The following is an 18,485-nucleotide window of genomic DNA, read 5'->3' as shown; positions in this document are numbered from 1 at the left end:
ACCTCCCTTTTCCCTCTGGAAGAGGTGCACAAGATGAGCACTTGTGATCATTCCAAGGGCCTTGTTTTGAACTTAAACCATGATGGAACAAAGCTATAGTATCAAATTCATAGTCCAACAAGATGATGAACAACACTGCCAATTATAATTCATGAAACTTTGAGAAGCATTTTTCCTCATGAAACTTGGTGGAAGAGAGACTACTTTGTTGTTCCCTTTCTCCTTCTCCTAAAGGATCTTGAGTGGAACTCAAACTTTAGTACCTAAATAGTTGAATTTGATAGGATAAAAGATGTGGGTGTTCAATCCATTATCTTGAAATGTGCATCTGAGTTCAAGATGAGTTTGAAGTAGGAAGGTAAGCATCTGAGTTTGATACCTTTTTTTTTCTTTCCCACCCTTACCATTGCAATAGTAATTTTATGGATGTAGAAAAAGATGTTGATTTTCAAATATCTTATTCAAAATTAAGGTTTAAATATATTATTTAATATTTTAGCTCAATGGTCATAAAAGATTATATGTAGCTGACCTAAATAGTTGAAGAACTATGGCTCTCTTATAGTATTATTATTTATTATTTTAAGCATATTAATATAATTATTCTTTGCATAAATAAAAGACTTTTATTTCTGAATTATGACTTGGAGGGCATAAATTACTGTGTAATCACTGATAAAGCAGGAATCTTAATAGAGAAACTAAGAGGCAAAATATATTCTTATACATTTCTATCAATAGTTGACATTATTCAACATACAAAAATAGATTTGACTATTTTATGAGATTAGAGTGATCAGAAATTGGAGTATCATAGTCTAAAATACAAAGCAATTTGACTTAAAAGAAATGGCCATTCTATTGGATTCTCATGGCATTGATTAATAATCATCTTATAAAATTCTATTGAGCTTTGGAACTATTAGTTTTGATTCATATCAGCTGGCTTAGTTAATAGTGACTTTAACTTTACATCACAAGATCCTAGACTTAATTTTTTTATTTATTTTTTATGTAAAAAATAAAATATCAGAAATTAGTGGACATTATAAGCTAATGGGTTGGAGTATGACGTATTAACCTTGATAATAAATAAACTGAACAAGGACAAGTACCTAAAAAGTTCTTTGTTTTTTTAAGTAATAGTTATGATATTTCGTCTCTTTTGTTGTCCGCTAAAGATCTCTTGAGTATTATCTTCTAATCCTTTCTATATCGATCATCAATCTCTCAGTTTAATTATTCAAACACACTATCGTAAGAAAATAGTCTTCAATTTATTTATAATTTTTAAATTTTAAGAATAATATTGTTCAAAGAATAACTCAAATTAAATAAATAAATATGAGAGTCTATTCAGCTGTGTAGTTTTAGAGATTATGGTGTGTTTGCTTTGGTCTTGATTAGAGCATATTATGAATATAAATCAGATATTGTCTTGTATCTAGATTTAAATTTTTATATAAAATAACATTGATAAGAAATTATGGTACTGGGGCAGAAGGTATGTGTTTAAGTATTATAAAAATGCATGCATCTATAGATTTAAATTCTCTTTAAGGTGTGCTTCCAATTCTTTTCCTGCACTTTGATTATTAGGTGCAAAGTTCATAAATGTTGCACATGTTACATTTACCTTCACAAATGTACCACATTTATATCATGCAAGTATATGAGTAGATGCAAAGCTCATAAATATTGCTAAGGAGAATGTAATTTTGTTATTGAATGTGACATTCATAGATGTTGCACATGTCACATTTACCTTCATGAATACAAAAGGCATGCAATTTTGTGATTAGATCCAACTTCATAGATGTTGCATATCTCATATTTACCTAAAAAAATGTACAAAAATTATCACACATTAATGAGAAATTCATAATTGCTTCACATGTCACATTTACCTCCAAAAATTATTACTTGTCAAGTTTGTCAGAGAGGATGTAATTTTGTGAGTAGATGCAAAATTCAATAATATTGTTGCACATCTCACATTTACCTTCACAAATGTACAAAACTTATCTCACATTTATGAGAAATTCATAAATGTTTCACATGTCACATTTACCTCTAAACTTCTCCCTTGTCAAGTTTGTCAGAGAGGATCTGATTTTATGATTACATGCAAAATTCATTAATGTTACACATTATCTTCACAACTGTACAAAAATTATCTCACATTTATGAGAAATTCATAAATGTTTCACATGTCACATTTACTTTCAAAACTTATTCAAGTTTGTCAAATATGATAAATGCAAAATTCAATAATGTTGCACATCCCACATTTACCTTCACAAATGTACAAAACCTATCTCACATATTTATGAGAAATTCATAAATGTTGCACATGTAACATTCACCTCCAAAATTTATTCCCTCTCAAGTTTGTCAAATGGGATGTAGTTTTGTGCTTAGATGCAAAATTCATGAATGCTGCACAACTTACATTTACCTTAACATATGCACATTTATGAGAAATTCATAAATGTATCACATGTCACATTTACCTCCATAACTTATTCCTTGCCAATTTTGTCAGAGTGGATGTAGGTTTGTGATCAAATGCAAAATGCATAAATGCTGCACATGTCACATTTACAAATATACAAAACATATGCCAAGTTTGCTGAGAGAATTTACCTTCAAAATGTACAAAACTTATATCACATTTATAAGAAATCCATAAATGTGTCACATGTCACATTTACCTCCAAAAAAAACTAATTCCTTGTGAAGTTTGTCAGAGAGGATATAATTTTGTGATTAGATGCAAAATTCTTAAATGTTGCACATCTAACAATTACCTTCACAAATACACACAACTTATCCCTTGTCAAGCTTGCCAAAGTGATCACATATTAAAATATGAATTAATTAACCATGTCATATATACAACTGGCCAAAAACTTAAGCAAGAGAGGAAAATTAAGAGCATTCAGGTTTCCAAAAATCCAAACTACAATGGCCAAAGAGCAACTATTTTATCTTCAAAAGTCAATGACATGATAAGATCAAACATATTGTTTGTTCTGTTATAACTGTAGCATTGGAAAATAAACTTCGATTTAGTTTTCTTGTCTCTCATGTATATCTGAAGAGATATTATGAAAAGAGGTGTACGAGGATAATAAAAATGTTCTATTGAATAAGATCATAATAAAAGGATGCATAAACCTTGGAATATATGCATGAATTTCATGTATCCTTGAGTTGTATAAATTTGATGATGTTAAAAGTATTTAGAGAAATTTTGAGAATAAATTCTCAAAAAAGTAATTATTTCTCATGTAATGATTCAATTTTAAAAAAATCTTATAGAACAATTTTTTTTTTTAATATGATCATCATGCCTCTGCCTTGTCAGTTGTCCTTCTCTATCGAATACATCCAACGATAAAAGCTATAAGTTAGGATGGGCTACAAGTAATGATGAAAGCGCACCCCCTCCTTCCTCACCGAAGGGGGGGGGGGGGGGGGGATGAAGTGACAATGGGGTCTGAGAGAGGATGAAGTGACGAAGTGAGTTTGGTGGAGGTAGGGATAAAATAATCTGTTTAACTAAAGGTACTCTACAAGAATTTTCAAAATTGAGAGCTTTACCAAAAATTCTCAAACTTAAAATCTTTTCTAAAAAATCATTCAAATTTTGAATGAAAATTATATTGATTTTTATCATACCTTCTTTCCCAAAGTTTATAAATTTTAAAACTTCTATCAACCCTCAACTTTACTGGTTCTGTATCTTTCGAAGTTATTATTGGATTATATTATTAATTAACTAAATTTTATGATCAATTATTTTTTTATATAATCATTTTTATGATTGGAAATTTATATCTTCTTGTACCCATGTGTTTAATTATTTATTTATTTATTTTATCTTTTCATTTCTTAATCAATTTTGATGTGTTTTTTAATATAATGAGAAAGAATTATGGAATTTCATATAAAAAAAAGATACACATTAAATGTGTAAAATATCCTATTTCTAAGATATTTCTTAACAAAGAACTTTTTTCTATGATCTTTGTGTGTGTTTTTTTGTGTGTCCATCATTTAAGTCATAAAAAATTAATATAAAATATCACATAAGATTATTCCATAATATCTATTTTCATATTATAATCTCCTCAACTCCACATCATGATGTCTTTTTGCTCTATCCACAAGTAACCCCTACTTGAATCATTTGGTATGTTTAATACTAAGTTGGAGTCACCAAAGTATCTCTCAATATTTAAAGGTAAAATTATATACTATGTAGATCGATTATATTGGCGAGAGCCTCCTACATTCAATACACTATTCCTCTACAACTTATTTGTGCCAGTGAGGAATGTTGGATTGAGGTGATCCATGGTTGGCAATTGCAAGGTGATCTGAATAGAAACATCCAGAGAAGCCCAAGTTAGTAGCTTCCCTTCATTTGGCAAAATGTTGCAGCTCAAGCCCAAAGCACAACTCTCACAACAACACACACAAGCAAGCAACTTATTCTTCTTACGCTTTGCTCTTTCTACCACAGTCCACACGAAAGCCACATCTAAAAGAACCCACTAATCGATCGCCAACTTATGATGGCAAAGTTCACCTCGAAGTTGGTTTGGGATGAAGTATGATTTGTAATTCGATCGGGAATCTCGACTTAATGAATGACTTGGTTATATGAGATCTTTCGAGTTCAAAATGCGTCTGATCATTAGATCCTTGTTTAGATGTGTCATGCAACACTCGTGTAGGGGCATAACTTGTAAGGTCCTTCTAATGTTTAAGTTAGTTTACAATGTAAAAATAGACGAAGAGAGTTTAAAAATTTTATATATGAAAAATAGTTGGAGATATTTTCTTTTTATAGTCATTGTTTTCTAAGAGTATTGAAATATCTAATTAATACATCATTATTTACAAGCCTCCATGTGTCACTTTGGATTTGCTATGGATAATTATCACATCATTTACGTCTCTTTTTTTATTTATTTTAGAATATTAACTATGGATAATATACTCATATAATTATCTGTCGTAACATAATATTTGCCATAATAATTTGACTGTTGTTGCTATAGTGATTAAAGAGTGATTCATTCGAGATGAATGTATCAAGCATAAAAGATAATATTATGCTCGTCCTGAATAAACGCATCATATGCATGGATATGCTCCAATAATGTTTTTATCCAAGATGAAGATACATTGTACAATAAGAGCAAATCGAGCATTTTAATATTTTGAATGTGTGCAAAATATTTGATCCGATTATAATAGTCATTAGAAATCCGATTAATATATTCCCATGGCTTAAGCTGCTGCTTCATCCATCTGCATGTATAAACTACACAGGAAAAAACACAAACAGTTGGTGAGCATAAAACCGACATCTGTTGTCTTGCCCCCTGTTTCTCGCGCTTTAAAGTACACCAACCAAAACCAAGCACTTGGCGACGATCCATTTCATGCCCTAACCGGACACACCACGAGGGGCATCTCTTCGTTTTCGCGACTCGAGTCACCGCTTGTCGAACGACGGACGGTGCTGGCAAAGCGCTCCCCGATTCGCGCAAGGCGTTGAGTCGTAGCTTAGGTCGTCGCATCAGTCGTATGTTTCGTCTCATCTTGCTTTTCTTTGCTCTCTCTCTCTCCATATATATATATATATATACCTTGTCTGCCTTGGTCTATCTTTCTCGCACCAGATTGATCGAAACCGACGGCGGTGGCATCATTCGTCCGAGATAAGGATTAGGGTTAGGGTTGGGGGCTCGTTGCTTGGGTCGATCGTAAGTATCGCAGGGCGAAGGAGGAGCGGCGAGCCGGCGACTGACCGATCGACCATCATGACGGGGAAGGCGAAGCCGAAGAAGCACACGGCGAAAGAGATCGCCGGGAAGATCGACGCGGCGACGACGAACCGGGGCGGGGGCAAGGCGGGGCAGTCGGATCGGTCGGGTCAGGATAAGGGCGGCCACGCGAAGCTCGAGTGTCCCCTGTGCAAGATCACCGCCCCCGACGTCAAGTCCATGCAGATCCACCATGACTCCCGCCACCCCAAGATCCCCTTCGACGAGTCCAAGCTCGTCAATCTCCACGCCACCTGTGCCCCCGAAACCTCCAAGCCCCGCCCCGGCGTCCGCGGCAGCTTCAAGAAATAGCACCCCCCCCCCCCCCCCCCCCCCCCCCAAATTTCCTGCCATCGTCGGTATACTGCTTCTAATTTGTTCCTCTATTTGCCCTTGCTTTGCCGATGCTAGTTACCATTAGTATGACACCTATCATCATCCGCTAGATCATCGACTCTTCCGGACTGTTCTTATCCGTGTGCACTTAAAGGGATCGGTCGTCATGTGTTCCTATGTTTGATATGGCAGTCGAATATAATGTTTGTGTGGTGAAGAGAGGTTAGGACATGTGAATAAGTTGTGATCAGTGGGATGCTTAAACTAATAATGCCTGTGTTATTCCTATATATATCACTCTTCTGAAGTCACTTTTATGCCTCTATTGCCTTGTTTTCTGTTCTTTTGCAGATTTTCCCTGGAAAAGTTGCAATTTTCTTTTAATCTATGTTATCATTGAAACTGGTTCTTGTCTGTGTGGAAACTTTGGTTACAATCTGAAATTTTTTGTAGGCCTTGTGTTTTTATGTTTATAGATCACATCTGCGTGATTGATGCCTGATAAGATAGTCATGTCCAAGTATCTGAGATAGCAATTTTTGTTGGTTAGCTAAATCACACTGGGAAGAGTAAGGATGAAGCTATGTTATGTTTGTGGTGCAAACTGTTTAAAAGGGAACCAGAAGGATTTCTAATGGAAGGCTCTGTTTCTCGAAATGATTCTGTGAGTACATCAGTTGTTGCATGAGGTAATATTATAGCAGTGGTATTTGGGATGTTATGATAGTTTCTGAAATCTTGTTCTGCTAAAGTTCTTCTGTGTTAGCTTATAAATCCAAGATCCAGAAAAATAAAAGGAAGTGCGATCATTAATGGAGTTAGGCTTTAAACTCTGATTTTTGGTTTTAGTGGAAGTAAACATGGTAAAGAGCTTTGACTGCTAATAAGCCCCATATCTTTTTGTGAGCTCATCTCGCATGCTCTTGCTTTCATGAAATTCAACAGATGGCAGTGAAGAGACTGGCTTTACCTCATACTACGCTTGCTGAAGGCATCAAGTACCTCAACTGCCCTTTCAGGGCGGAAACCCCTTATGCTTATGAGTTGGAACTTCAAACCAGAAATTACGGCGTTACATGCCAAATCAAGTACTGATACACATGTGCCATGTTGTGTAGTGGCATGCCTACTCTGAATGTCATGTATCTTTGCAATTGTGAATAGTGAACTTACTGCATGATTAATAGTTATATGGAAGTTGCAATCTTTTATTGGATTTATTTTGCAAGTATTACATGAAATTTTCTCTTACATATTCATTTTGAAAAGGTGAGAATCATGATCCATTTTAGTAATGGTCTTTAGAGATGAGTGGGGGACAGAATCTGCTTGAGGATTACTACCAAAGGAGATGAGGTTGTATGAGTTAATTGGATCTGTGATCTGTTAGGCATTATATGTCAGGTGTGCTATGCCTACAATTTGAACTTCTGTTCCTATAGAGTTTTGTCTAGTACTTCATATTACTGGTTTCTATTTTGATGTCGAGCTAAGAGAAGCTTCACATGAATACTATAGAAGATATTATTCATGAAGCATAACTAGGTCTGATTGCACTGTGTCTAACAGAGTGTGTAAGATTTTTTGTTTCTTTTTAGTGAGTATTTGTCGAGGAAGAAGAAGAGCTTAACCTGCTTCTCTGTGTGAGCGAAATAGGTTGTATTCATCACATTCAGAAATGCAAGCATCTTATGCACTTCCCATGTAGTTCCATGATTCTTCAGCCACTTATGTGATGCTTCATCTATAGATACCTTACCACATTGTTTGTATGGATTCCACATATTTAGCCTAGCATTGGTTTATCAGTCAAAATTCGATGGGACTCGAGTGTGTTTTTTTACATGTTCTGCGAGGTTAGAAGAATATGGAGAACCAAATGTTAGATTTTGATCCACAAGCTGTGGGTTCAACCTACTTTTTAGACATACATCCTGTATCAAGTGGTTTTCATTCTCCTTACTTTATGAATCTTTTTCAAGTCTTATATGCTTTGATAAGAATTTAATATTAAATACAATTGTGATTCTTGATGATAACACCTTTTAATGTGATGCTGATCATCATTTTGTTGCCAAGGTTCCTCAAATCTGCAAGTTGGATTGTTTGTGGGTTAGTTTCAGATGCTTCTTTATCTCTTTCAAGTTTTCAGCAAGCATGCTTCAATATACTAATAACAATTCAGCGGTTCACATCACACACACACAATTAATGTTTTGGTGCATCAATAATAACCACTGGACCTTCCACTTTTTTCTTGTATGGTACAACTCTCTATGAAGGAATAATCGTGCATTTACCTGAGCTTTCTGTCGAAAAATAACACAGTCCGATAAAGAACAACCTATCATTTTCCATGAGGCAATCCCCAACTGTTCCTTGGCATCCGATGCGTCAGGTGCAGATTGATGGACTCCACAGGAGATCCCTGTAGCTGATTCCATCTTCTCGTAGCCAGCCCAAGTGACCCAGCATAAGCTGATCCTGATCACAGGCCAAGTAAAAACAAAGTCAATCTCTAATTGAAAAACTATAGGGAAAGCAATAGCTAAATGATCAAAATATACAGATATAATAATAATACATGTATCATGTTATGTCATACCTTTTATCAGCATCAGTATATTAATGGCATCCTAAGTGTAAGGATGATAATGGATCGTATAAAATACTATTTCGCTCAGTATTATTGTCCTTGAAAGATCAAATATTTTAAGCTGATCATTATTATTATTATTTTGTAGATGAAAGCTCCCTTACGTACGACTTCGCTCGCGATGGACTGACGCGGCATACATGCGGAGGCAAAATGCGCGGCGTCGGAACGGTGCGTCTGCTATGTGCAGCGCAATTCGTGACTCGAACCTGTCGTGCTTCATCGCCGATTGTGGTTCCGTGTCTCAAGTCGTGCCGTGAAATCGGCGCCTCGCTGTACGAAGGGGGATATAGAAGAAACCCTTGGCCTTGCTGTATTATTCGCGTCGTTTGGAACTTGAGTGAAGGGTGAGTGAGAACCATGGCTAGGGTTTTGGGTGGCTGCAGGGCCCTCATGGCGGCGGCGAAGGCGGGGGCAAAGGTGGAGGCCCCCGCCCCGAAGGCGGCCGGCAAAGCGACCGCCGGCATCCTCAAGCCGCTCCCCGTCTCCCGGGCCATGGAAAAGTTCGTCGGTGCCTCAGAGATCTCGCGTACCGGGGCCATCAAAAAGATATGGGATCACATCAAGCTCAACCAGCTTCAGGTCGTAATCCCTTCGTGCTTTGAATTACCTAAGTCCCCATTCTTCTGTGATTTAGGGTTTAGGGGTTTAGGGTTTATGGTTAGTGCAAGATATATTTGGTTCTCTCTCGAATTAGTATTCACCTAGTTCGATACCCTGCTATTTTCCTGTTCTTGGTTGCGGTAGTAACTATTATAGCTACTCATCTGCTGTCTAAAATCTGGATAGGAAAACAAACAGGTGGTGATCTTTTTGTTTCTGCTAAGGAGTCCTGCTTCTATTAAGTATCACATATTCAAATTTTAAGACTCCTGAAATTGGCATCCGATAGTTCTTTTCCTCCTGCTAGGGAAGAAATAAGAGAAATGATGATAGTGTGTGGATCTTATTGAACATTCTCTCAAAAGCAGTTGACACTGATCTGCATCAGATAGAGACTTTAATATCTGGATGATGTGACTGGGGTTTCTCTAAAAATTGCCATCAGCTTTCCCTGTTGTCCAAAACATAAGAATATATCACTGAGCTTCCTTCTCTCTATGATGGAAAAATGATGTATTTAGATCCCTATAGAAGATCTTCACAAGAGGTAACAATTCATTACATTACCTGAAATTAGGAAATGTTTATGCTCATTTTGTTGCATTTTAGCCAATTTGGAGGGATTACTCCTTAGAAAAGAGTATTTGCAATATTAGTTTGTCTATTTTTTTCTTCTCCACTAGCAAAAGCTGCATTATCTCTCATATACAACAGAATTATAATTATTGGTACTAAATTATTCTACTAGTTTGTTGATTGGGAAAGGTGATTCTTTAAAGGAAAGCCTGTGGCTAATTGAAATATTTTTTTGTTTTGATAAGTTAATTGAAATGTTCTCTGAGCTGACATTCCAATCATGCTCTTCTTGATGCACAGATTACACAAAAGGCTAAAGACCTTTTGATATGAGATCTTTCCATAGTATTCATGTGATATACCTAAGAGATGTGCAACGCGGTTGTGCGATTGCTGTTGATTAAACATATATACGATGTTAATAGATTTTGCATGTGTATAGCCAGCAGTCTGGTTCTTGAAATTTGTTCTTTGCTGATTACATTTGTAATTCAAATGCAGAACCCATCAAACAAGAGGGAGATTCAGTGTGACTTTAAGCTGAAGAGTATATTTGATGGAAGAGACAAAGTTGGGATGTTGGAAATATCGAAGCTGATTGCTCCTCATTTCCTCAAGCCTAACTGAAATCAACGGAGTCATATTGGTGTTTTCATGTTTGTGTTTTGCTCGTTGTTTTGGTATCACATAACGAGTAATCAGGATCATTGGCAGTGTTTTTTATTTTGAACTCTCCGCCATCTCCATGAACGATTTGGCTTTTCCGTAATGTGGTTATCATCCTTTGGTTCATCTTTTCTCGGATATTGATATGTTTTTGGATCATCGAAGCTTGATACCATTTTAGCTTTAGACTTTTGTCTTTCCAAATTACATCGAGATAGACATGTTTGCAGACTTGATTTCACATGGTCATGTCAGTCTTCTGCCAGATGCTAGAATTTGATGCCATTTGAAATGCAAATGGTACCACTGAGGGATTTGTGTAAGTTAATTATTTTAGTTTCCTAAACTTGTATGATATCTAAGCTTAAACCATGTAAGAATCGATATTGGTTACGGTTCGATTTGATTTGAAACCGAACCGTGTATTTTGGATCGAACTATTGACCTGGTTTTTGGTCAGTTCTTTGGATCCAATCGAACTTGAACCGAACTGTGATGCATCACACCTAAGTTGAGACATCATCAGCTAAATATTAGAATCCCATGATCAAAAGTTGATTCTAATTGAGTGGCACTACGCAAGCCTTGGAATTTTTAAGGAGAGGAGATATATTTGTAAATGGTCCTTCAACTTTTGAAGATAGTGAAAGCACTCTGATACTTAACTGAATATTGCAATGGAGAAAAATCTTCATGTTACAAATATTGCTAGGAAGAACAGTTTCTTCCTATTCTTTCTCCAATCAAGTAATTAAGTCAAAAGGTGATGTGCCCATTTCTCAAGCACAGATGGAGAACCATACCAAGGCCTCGTTGTGTCATCAGATCCCACCGGAGAGTGATACACACCATCCAAGCTGATATTTAGTGCACCTTCTAAATGCGCAGACACTTCAGGAACAACACCATCTCCCCAAACATCAGCTTCTCCACACACCTGCAAACAGGATGCCTGCCATTAGTTTGAAACTATCTTGGTGGAAGCATTTTTTCACATAAAAGAAAACCTGAATCTAAACTTCTTTTCCACAAAGGTAATCAACTTAATTGAAAGAGTCTGGTTTTCTTGACTGACCATGAAATCAGAACATGGTAAGCAAAGACAGCAATCTGTTAATGGTTGCCGTAATTGATGCTACTAGCTAACATAATCTACTAGTCATTCCCGATATCATAAAGAAATTACAGCTTCCAAACCATGATGGATCCTCTGACTTGTATGCATGCAACATCACATATCTGTCGTTCAAATGAATATTCTTATACCTGCTTATAACCTTGACCGATAAATCGAGCGCGTAAATTGGGGGTAGCTGAGAGTGACTTCTTGTTGCCATTATCTTTGATCAACTCAGAATCATTTGGCTCCTCATCAACTGGATTCAAATTATTGGAAGTGTCCTTGGAATTGCCAACCAAACGAGCTCCTCGGATATACCTGGAAAAGTAGCGAGTTTTAGTGACAGAAACTCCTAATAGGTTAGACTCGGTGTAAAATGCAGCCTTGCTATCGTTACTTGTTTCTCTCCCATCCAATTATCTGTCGCTGTATAGTTGATTATCGAACAAAGATTCAAGTGGAAGTTAGAACTTTCATGTTTCAAATCCTTCTCAAGAGAGTTGCCCAAGGTAATATGACATAATACATAACATACCATATGTTGGACTCTTTTTGGTGGTATCACATATTACTCATGCCTTAACCAATAAAGCAAACATCTTCAAAATATGAATCTGATCAATACCAGCTATCAGCTTAAATCTAAAATTATGTAATGCCATAGTGTGCATATGACACTGCCAAGACTGACACACTAGAATGCTCGGCTTGCTTATTGTCAAATGTGTATATGTGCAGCAGAATATATGCAACAGGAGACCAAGTATTCAAATTAATAATTGCATGCCAAATCTTATTGTTGAATTTGTGCAACACCGATAAAAGTACCTTCCGGCGAAACATATGTATTTTAGTTCTGGTGTATAAACAGCGGGTGCACAGTTTTTGTCAACATAATCCAGCAGGCCTCTGGTTTGATCGATGACTCCAGGCAAACCCTTCGGTGGTGCCCTGAAAATATCAGACGATTCGTTGATCAAGTAGACGAGGAATCACCAAAAAGAGAAACAAAAGCCCTAGAAATTCATCATGAGATTTGTATCCCTCGAGTACCTGGATTCATATCCTACAGGTGTGATTACAGTAATTTCAGTGAGTCTGAGCTTAATTGAAAGTCAAATTTTACATTTGCTCGATGAATCGCTTGGGCGAAAACCAATTTCCACAGCGTTGTCATTTTAAGCTAATTGATGCAAAATATGTACATGTCAATACTATCATATGGTAAATTGTTTTATATCAGCGATCAAAATATGATGAAAGTAGTAAAGGAACCACAGAAACCATACGAGTGAGGGGATCCAAGAGTTAGAAGCAAGGAGATGTTAGATGCCCCAAATTCTTCCAAGTACAGACGCGCAAGCCATCCTCCTGCCGAATGACCTATAAGCGATATCTTCCCATCTGCATAGAGTTAAAAACGAAGTTTCACATCTCATTGTCCCAAACCAAAACATGGAAAGTGAAAAGTGCAAAACCAAGCTTATTAACAACAATGCTCAACTTGTAAAGGAAAACAGAGCAGTTTAGTCTATTGCGAGTAAATCAACCATTCATTTATCTTGGAGAAAGCAACTCTATTGCTACATTGGATGAAGCTTGTCAGCAGTAGTTCACACTGTAGCACACTTTCCGTGATGACTTCCACAACAATCTAATGCAAGGCATTAACTTTCAACTTTGAATTCTAATACAAGGCTTCTTATCAACAACCAATCTGTGAGGGCACGAGCCACCTAACATCCAATCTAAGAAAATCGCGAAGGAAAAGAGATCAATTTAGCCTGAATCGAAACAAAATCTACCAAGATTTTAGGACAACCAACTTTCTAGCTACACATTATGTGAATCTTTCCACCAGAAATTTCAAGTATAGCACATATCAGTTCCTGATCACTCGAAGACGGAAAGATTTGAGCTTGCTAAGAAAGAACAGGTCGGAATGTCCTACAATGGCACAGGAAATCTATCAAACAGCTTCAGTTCAATCAAACGCCTGAGGAGATTACCATCTGCCAAGAGCTGCTTAGCCTCGGCCACGGCCTCGTCGACTCTCTCGAGGTACCTGACAACGAAGAGCTAATAAGTGGACAAAGAGACCGCAAGAAACAAGCCAAGAGGTCTCGACCACCGGTCGGCTGTTGCATTGATCGGACCCAACGGCGAAGGAACGGCGCGGTACCAGTCGAGGACGGGCCGCGGGCGGAGGGTGCCCCTCCAGTAGTTGGGGTCGAGCAATCCGGCGGCGTTGCGGAGCCAGTCGACGCGAGAGACCTTGGTGACCACCGACGGCACGCCGTACACCTCCCTAAGCGTCGACACCAGGTCCTTGTAGTCCCCGGTGTTGTTCCCCAGTCCCTGCGGTCCACGAAACAAGTCAACAAAAGACAGCACGTAATCATGCTCAGATAGGGAGGAAGAGAGAGGTCAACGGGAAGAATAACGGCGGGGCGGGGGGCGGCGAGAGAGGTGGTGGAGGCGGGGATGGTGGAGGTGACGGTGAGAGTGGAATGAGGAGGTGTCGGGAGGAGAGACATGCTTCCCGGGTCCAGGTGTTCGACTTTGGTCCCAGAGAGAGCGAGACCAGAAGATAGAAGGATAGAAGAAGGCGGTGGTGGTGGTTTGTGGTCAAGTGGGGCGAGATGGGACGTAAGGTTACCAAAATTTTTATTATTAATGTATAAATTTACAGAAAATATTTTATAATTACATTTTTTAAATAATAATTAAATAATAAATAAAATTTAATACGATTTTACCAAAAAAATATAAATAAAATTTAATTGTTCTTTATTTAACAAAAGATGCTAAGTTGCACTTTAGGCTAAAAATATAATCGATCCAAAATAGGTAAAACTTAATGACTTATTATTATAGAAATATATCAAGTTGATTCAAATGACTCTTATTTAACTAAATATGTGTATAAATTTTTTTTTTTTATTTTTTTTTTTTTATTGAGACATCTGATTCAATTTTTTTTATTTATATAACATTCAAATCTATTTATATCATTGCTGCCAATGGAAGATGGCAGTATTAATGAAGTCCATCTTCCATCTTCTTCTTCTACTTCTCATCATCTATCATGTTGCCCTGATCGTAATTCTGAAATTGATGGTTTTGATTCCATAAGATCAAGAATCAGAATCGACGCTCCCAATAACTTCAATAGATAAAGGAAACCGAATGCAGTCAATCTGTTGTATGATGATCCAATAACTTCACTCGGTGCTCCAAATCGTTTGCAGAGGGTATCCACAACAACTATGAGTCAAAGATAACTTGTAACTCATAAAATAAATAGCATGGGGGCATTCCTTTGAATTTTATTTCGACCATCCCAAATAAGAGCTTATATTTTTCAGTGCTTTTAAAGCTTTTTTTTCGAGACTTAGTACAATACACGAAATCCCACTATTTTATGAACCTTACACTTCAAGAAATACTAAATGAGTGTGAAGCTTTATCTAAATATGAAAGAATTGATTAACTACTCTTTTTCATCTTCATCTAGATCTTATTTGATCTTAAATTAATGTCGAGATTAAATCAATTATACATTAATAAACAAGAAATCCCATGACTAATTCAGTATCTATCTAATCTACTTAAATTGAATGAGAGTATATTTTATCTAATTAACAAGAGAGTATATTTTATCCCATGACTAATTCAGTATCTATCCCATGAGAGTATATTTTATCTAATAAACAAGAAATCTATCTAATCTACTCAAATCAAGGCTTAAGAAAATTAATTATTTTATCTAATTAATAATTTTATTTTTTTTTTAATTTCAGTTTCTTGAGCATATACACATACTATATTAAATAATTTTCTCTCAATTTATTCTCATGATATTTTATGAATAAAATTTCTTTTTTAACTCTGTAAATCTATCTCACAACATAAATTATTATATATATATTATTTATTAACTACTCAACAGATTCATATGGTTAATTACAGAAAAAAATGAAAATAAAAGCTAGCATAGATTTAACATGATCTAGATATTATTAAATAGTCAATTTTGATCCGGGCGGGTTATTCACCGTTGGATCCTCAATAGTATATCTGATCCCACGTGGCATGATCACGTTCATACCTTTGACCGATAAATAGCAGCACCATATGGCACATCGCGAGACGTGCCGCTCCTTTACGCCGCCTCGGCGGCGGCTGCGGTTCGAAAGTCCACGCCGCCTCTGGCTCGCTTGGTGCAGGTCGGGAACGCCTCGATCCGGGTCTGAGGGGCCGCTTACCGCCTTGCACCAACTGAATCGGAGGCGGAAAGCGATGGTCTCCCCTTTTAGCGCGGCTCCCGGCTGCTGGGTCTCGACGCTTGGAGGTCAAATCGAGTCTTTCTCGTTTATCTTTTTTCTCTTCGCCTTCGATTAGGCTTGTTTCATCTTTTTCTTTCTCGTACGTCGAATGCTATGTTATGTTGTTTTGGATTTCCGCTTGCGTATTTCGACCATTGATTTACTCATTTCGAGATTTCGGATGATTAATCGTCTCAAAAAGTCTCGATCTTTGGAGATATACAGCAAACACTTGTGCAGAGCGCAGAAAGCATGCTGTTCACAAACAACTCAGCTCATGTCAGTCCACAGATTGTTCAAGATCAGATCTATTTGATCCATGAAAACCAAGCTCGAATTCAATTTCAAACCAAACTTAACTGAACAAGGTTTGCTCGATTGCGGTAAACTCTTTTTCATTCTTTAGTTGTTATCTTGACTAGGAATGCAGCAATCATTTTCCATTTAGCAGCGATTTAGTAGCAATAAATCCTATGTCATGACTATACAAACACAGACCTCAGTCTTCTACTAAAGTGTATTAGCAGTTCTAATGACTAGCTTTCGACCAATTGTAAGCATTACTTGTTCCTCTCGATAGGCAGATGTTAAAGAAACAATTGCTTGCTTAAAATGGATGTTAATTGAATGATATCTTCAGGCAATTTTAGAAGGTGCATATCGAATGCCAACACTCACAGGAGATGTAGTTCTTAAGGTTTTTCAGATCATAACTCTTGCAAATTCTGAAAGATTATCAAGTGGATCAAGTATGACTCCAATTGTTTGATGTGTATTATATAGCAACTGGCAAATTTCTTCTATTTTTACCAAGTCAGAAGGTTGTCTTGATCTATGGTTAAGATAGTCCTATCAGTTCCTGTTGGCCTCAGCCGCAAGAAGATCCTATAGTCGGCAACTGATTGCAAATGCTATTATTAATCATGTTCTACAGCTTATACATGCCTAGCATGTCTGTTCTGTATACATTAAAAGGCGCTATTTTGCTTGTTTTATCGCTCTTCTATGTGCGAGAAAGTAAAACGTTGAAGTGGCTTAGTAGTGAAGCTTATTATAAGCGATTAATCTGCACAAAGAAAGATAACAGTTTTAGTGTAATGTAACCATACAGGTGTTATTTTTTCGTCTCTGCATTGTTAATTCATACCATCCTTGTTTCTAAGATTTAATTTATCTCGAGGTAAGTGTATCTTTTGGTGGACTCCCTTGTTTTGGAAGGAATTTAACACAGGGGCAGCGCATGTTAACCAAGGAGTCCGCAAAGGATGAACAATGAGACGATGAAAAGGAAGCCCCAGTTATAGGAGCATCAGGATGAGTTATTCCCAAGCTTCCGAAACATTTTCAGGCTCAAACCACTTGGTTTAGATCTTCAATGTAGACAAGGTTTTGTATACAATCATAGAATCCTTAATCACTGATCAGTACATCATAATGTAATCAAGGCACACAGTTTTGATACTATATTGACTGCAGAGCAACAAGTCTTGGTGTTTGTCCATTGTTGCCTGATAGATTTATTTGTTTCTATAATGTGAAGCAGAAGAGTTACCAGTGCTCAGTGCATGTTGGATGGTGGCCGGTGGCAACTGGGAGAGGGATTTTATTGGAAAAAGCTGTTGGATCCATACAGCTCTTTTGCCATGACCTGTTCATGTGTGTTGCTTTGTTTTTGTGCACTTGTGGGGCAGTGTAGCTGAACCATACAGTAAAATCTGTTCTTTCTAGCATTTCATTTTGATCTCCATGAATCCATGCAGTCTGTATGCTGATATTAGTTAGCACATTGTTCTGATCAACACCACACAGGTACAGTTTGGTCATGGTAAACATATTCAACCACCTTTTCTTTCTCCAAGGAAATGTTTTATGCCCAAAAACCCTCCATTCTTAACTTCAATCATATTAGCCTCTTATGATCTTTCACAATGTTTCTAGTACTGACATTTTGGTAGACAGAATCACTCGTCAATGATTGATACAAATAGAAGAAAGAAAAGTTTGTTGCCATTTTTGTGGCACTTCAATGATGAAACTAGAAATGAAATATTTTTTTGAATACAAATTGTGTACAGTCATTACGCAGAGGTAAAACTATTCAGAAACAAGTCATCTAGGTAATTATTTTGAAGGTTTTTTAGTTTTACAAAATGGTACATGACTGAATGAGTCTTTGGGGTAATGTCTCGGGCTAGTTTGTTGTGTTGTTCCGCAATAGTGACATATGAGTATATGTGAAGCCTTTGGTCTGTACATTATTTTAGACTCTTTGTCGTGCAATCATTCAAAGTTTGCGAAGCCAATATTTATATTTTGTATTGCTTATCAAGTATTTATTGAAATGATTATTTGTGGCT

General features: G+C 36.8%; 3 protein-coding genes across 3 annotated transcripts; 2 read left to right on the top strand and 1 right to left on the bottom strand.

Moving 5' to 3' along the window:
• Positions 1-5,699: 5,699 nt before the first annotated feature.
• On the top strand, positions 5,700-6,504 carry LOC135642870 (protein METHYLENE BLUE SENSITIVITY 1-like). Its single transcript, XM_065159357.1, has one exon. The coding sequence runs from the start codon at positions 5,841-5,843 to the stop codon at positions 6,153-6,155; it is 315 nt and encodes a 104-aa protein (XP_065015429.1). The 5' UTR covers positions 5,700-5,840; the 3' UTR covers positions 6,156-6,504.
• Positions 6,505-9,140: 2,636 nt separating this feature from the next.
• LOC103980707 (protein TRI1) lies at positions 9,141-10,866 on the top strand. The gene is made up of 2 exons (XM_009397176.3): positions 9,141-9,417; positions 10,516-10,866. Exons 1-2 carry the CDS (start codon positions 9,196-9,198, stop codon positions 10,639-10,641), a joined length of 348 nt encoding a protein of 115 aa, XP_009395451.2. The 5' UTR covers positions 9,141-9,195; the 3' UTR covers positions 10,642-10,866.
• A 455-nt stretch (positions 10,867-11,321) lies between these two features.
• On the bottom strand, positions 11,322-14,430 carry LOC103980705 (uncharacterized). Its single transcript, XM_009397174.3, has 7 exons — positions 14,233-14,430; positions 13,983-14,158; positions 13,810-13,865; positions 13,090-13,204; positions 12,629-12,751; positions 11,947-12,118; positions 11,322-11,617 (listed from the first exon to the last, which is right to left on the bottom strand). The coding sequence occupies exons 1-7, from the start codon at positions 14,335-14,337 to the stop codon at positions 11,432-11,434; spliced, it is 933 nt and encodes a 310-aa protein (XP_009395449.1). The 5' UTR covers positions 14,338-14,430; the 3' UTR covers positions 11,322-11,431.
• Positions 14,431-18,485: the final 4,055 nt, after the last annotated feature.

Source organism: Musa acuminata, chromosome BXJ1-4, assembly GCF_036884655.1.
Source record: "Musa acuminata AAA Group cultivar baxijiao chromosome BXJ1-4, Cavendish_Baxijiao_AAA, whole genome shotgun sequence".
NCBI lineage: Eukaryota > Viridiplantae > Streptophyta > Magnoliopsida > Zingiberales > Musaceae > Musa > Musa acuminata.
The sequence above is the reverse complement of the archived record's forward strand: the minus strand, read 5'-3'. Positions and strand labels throughout refer to the sequence as shown.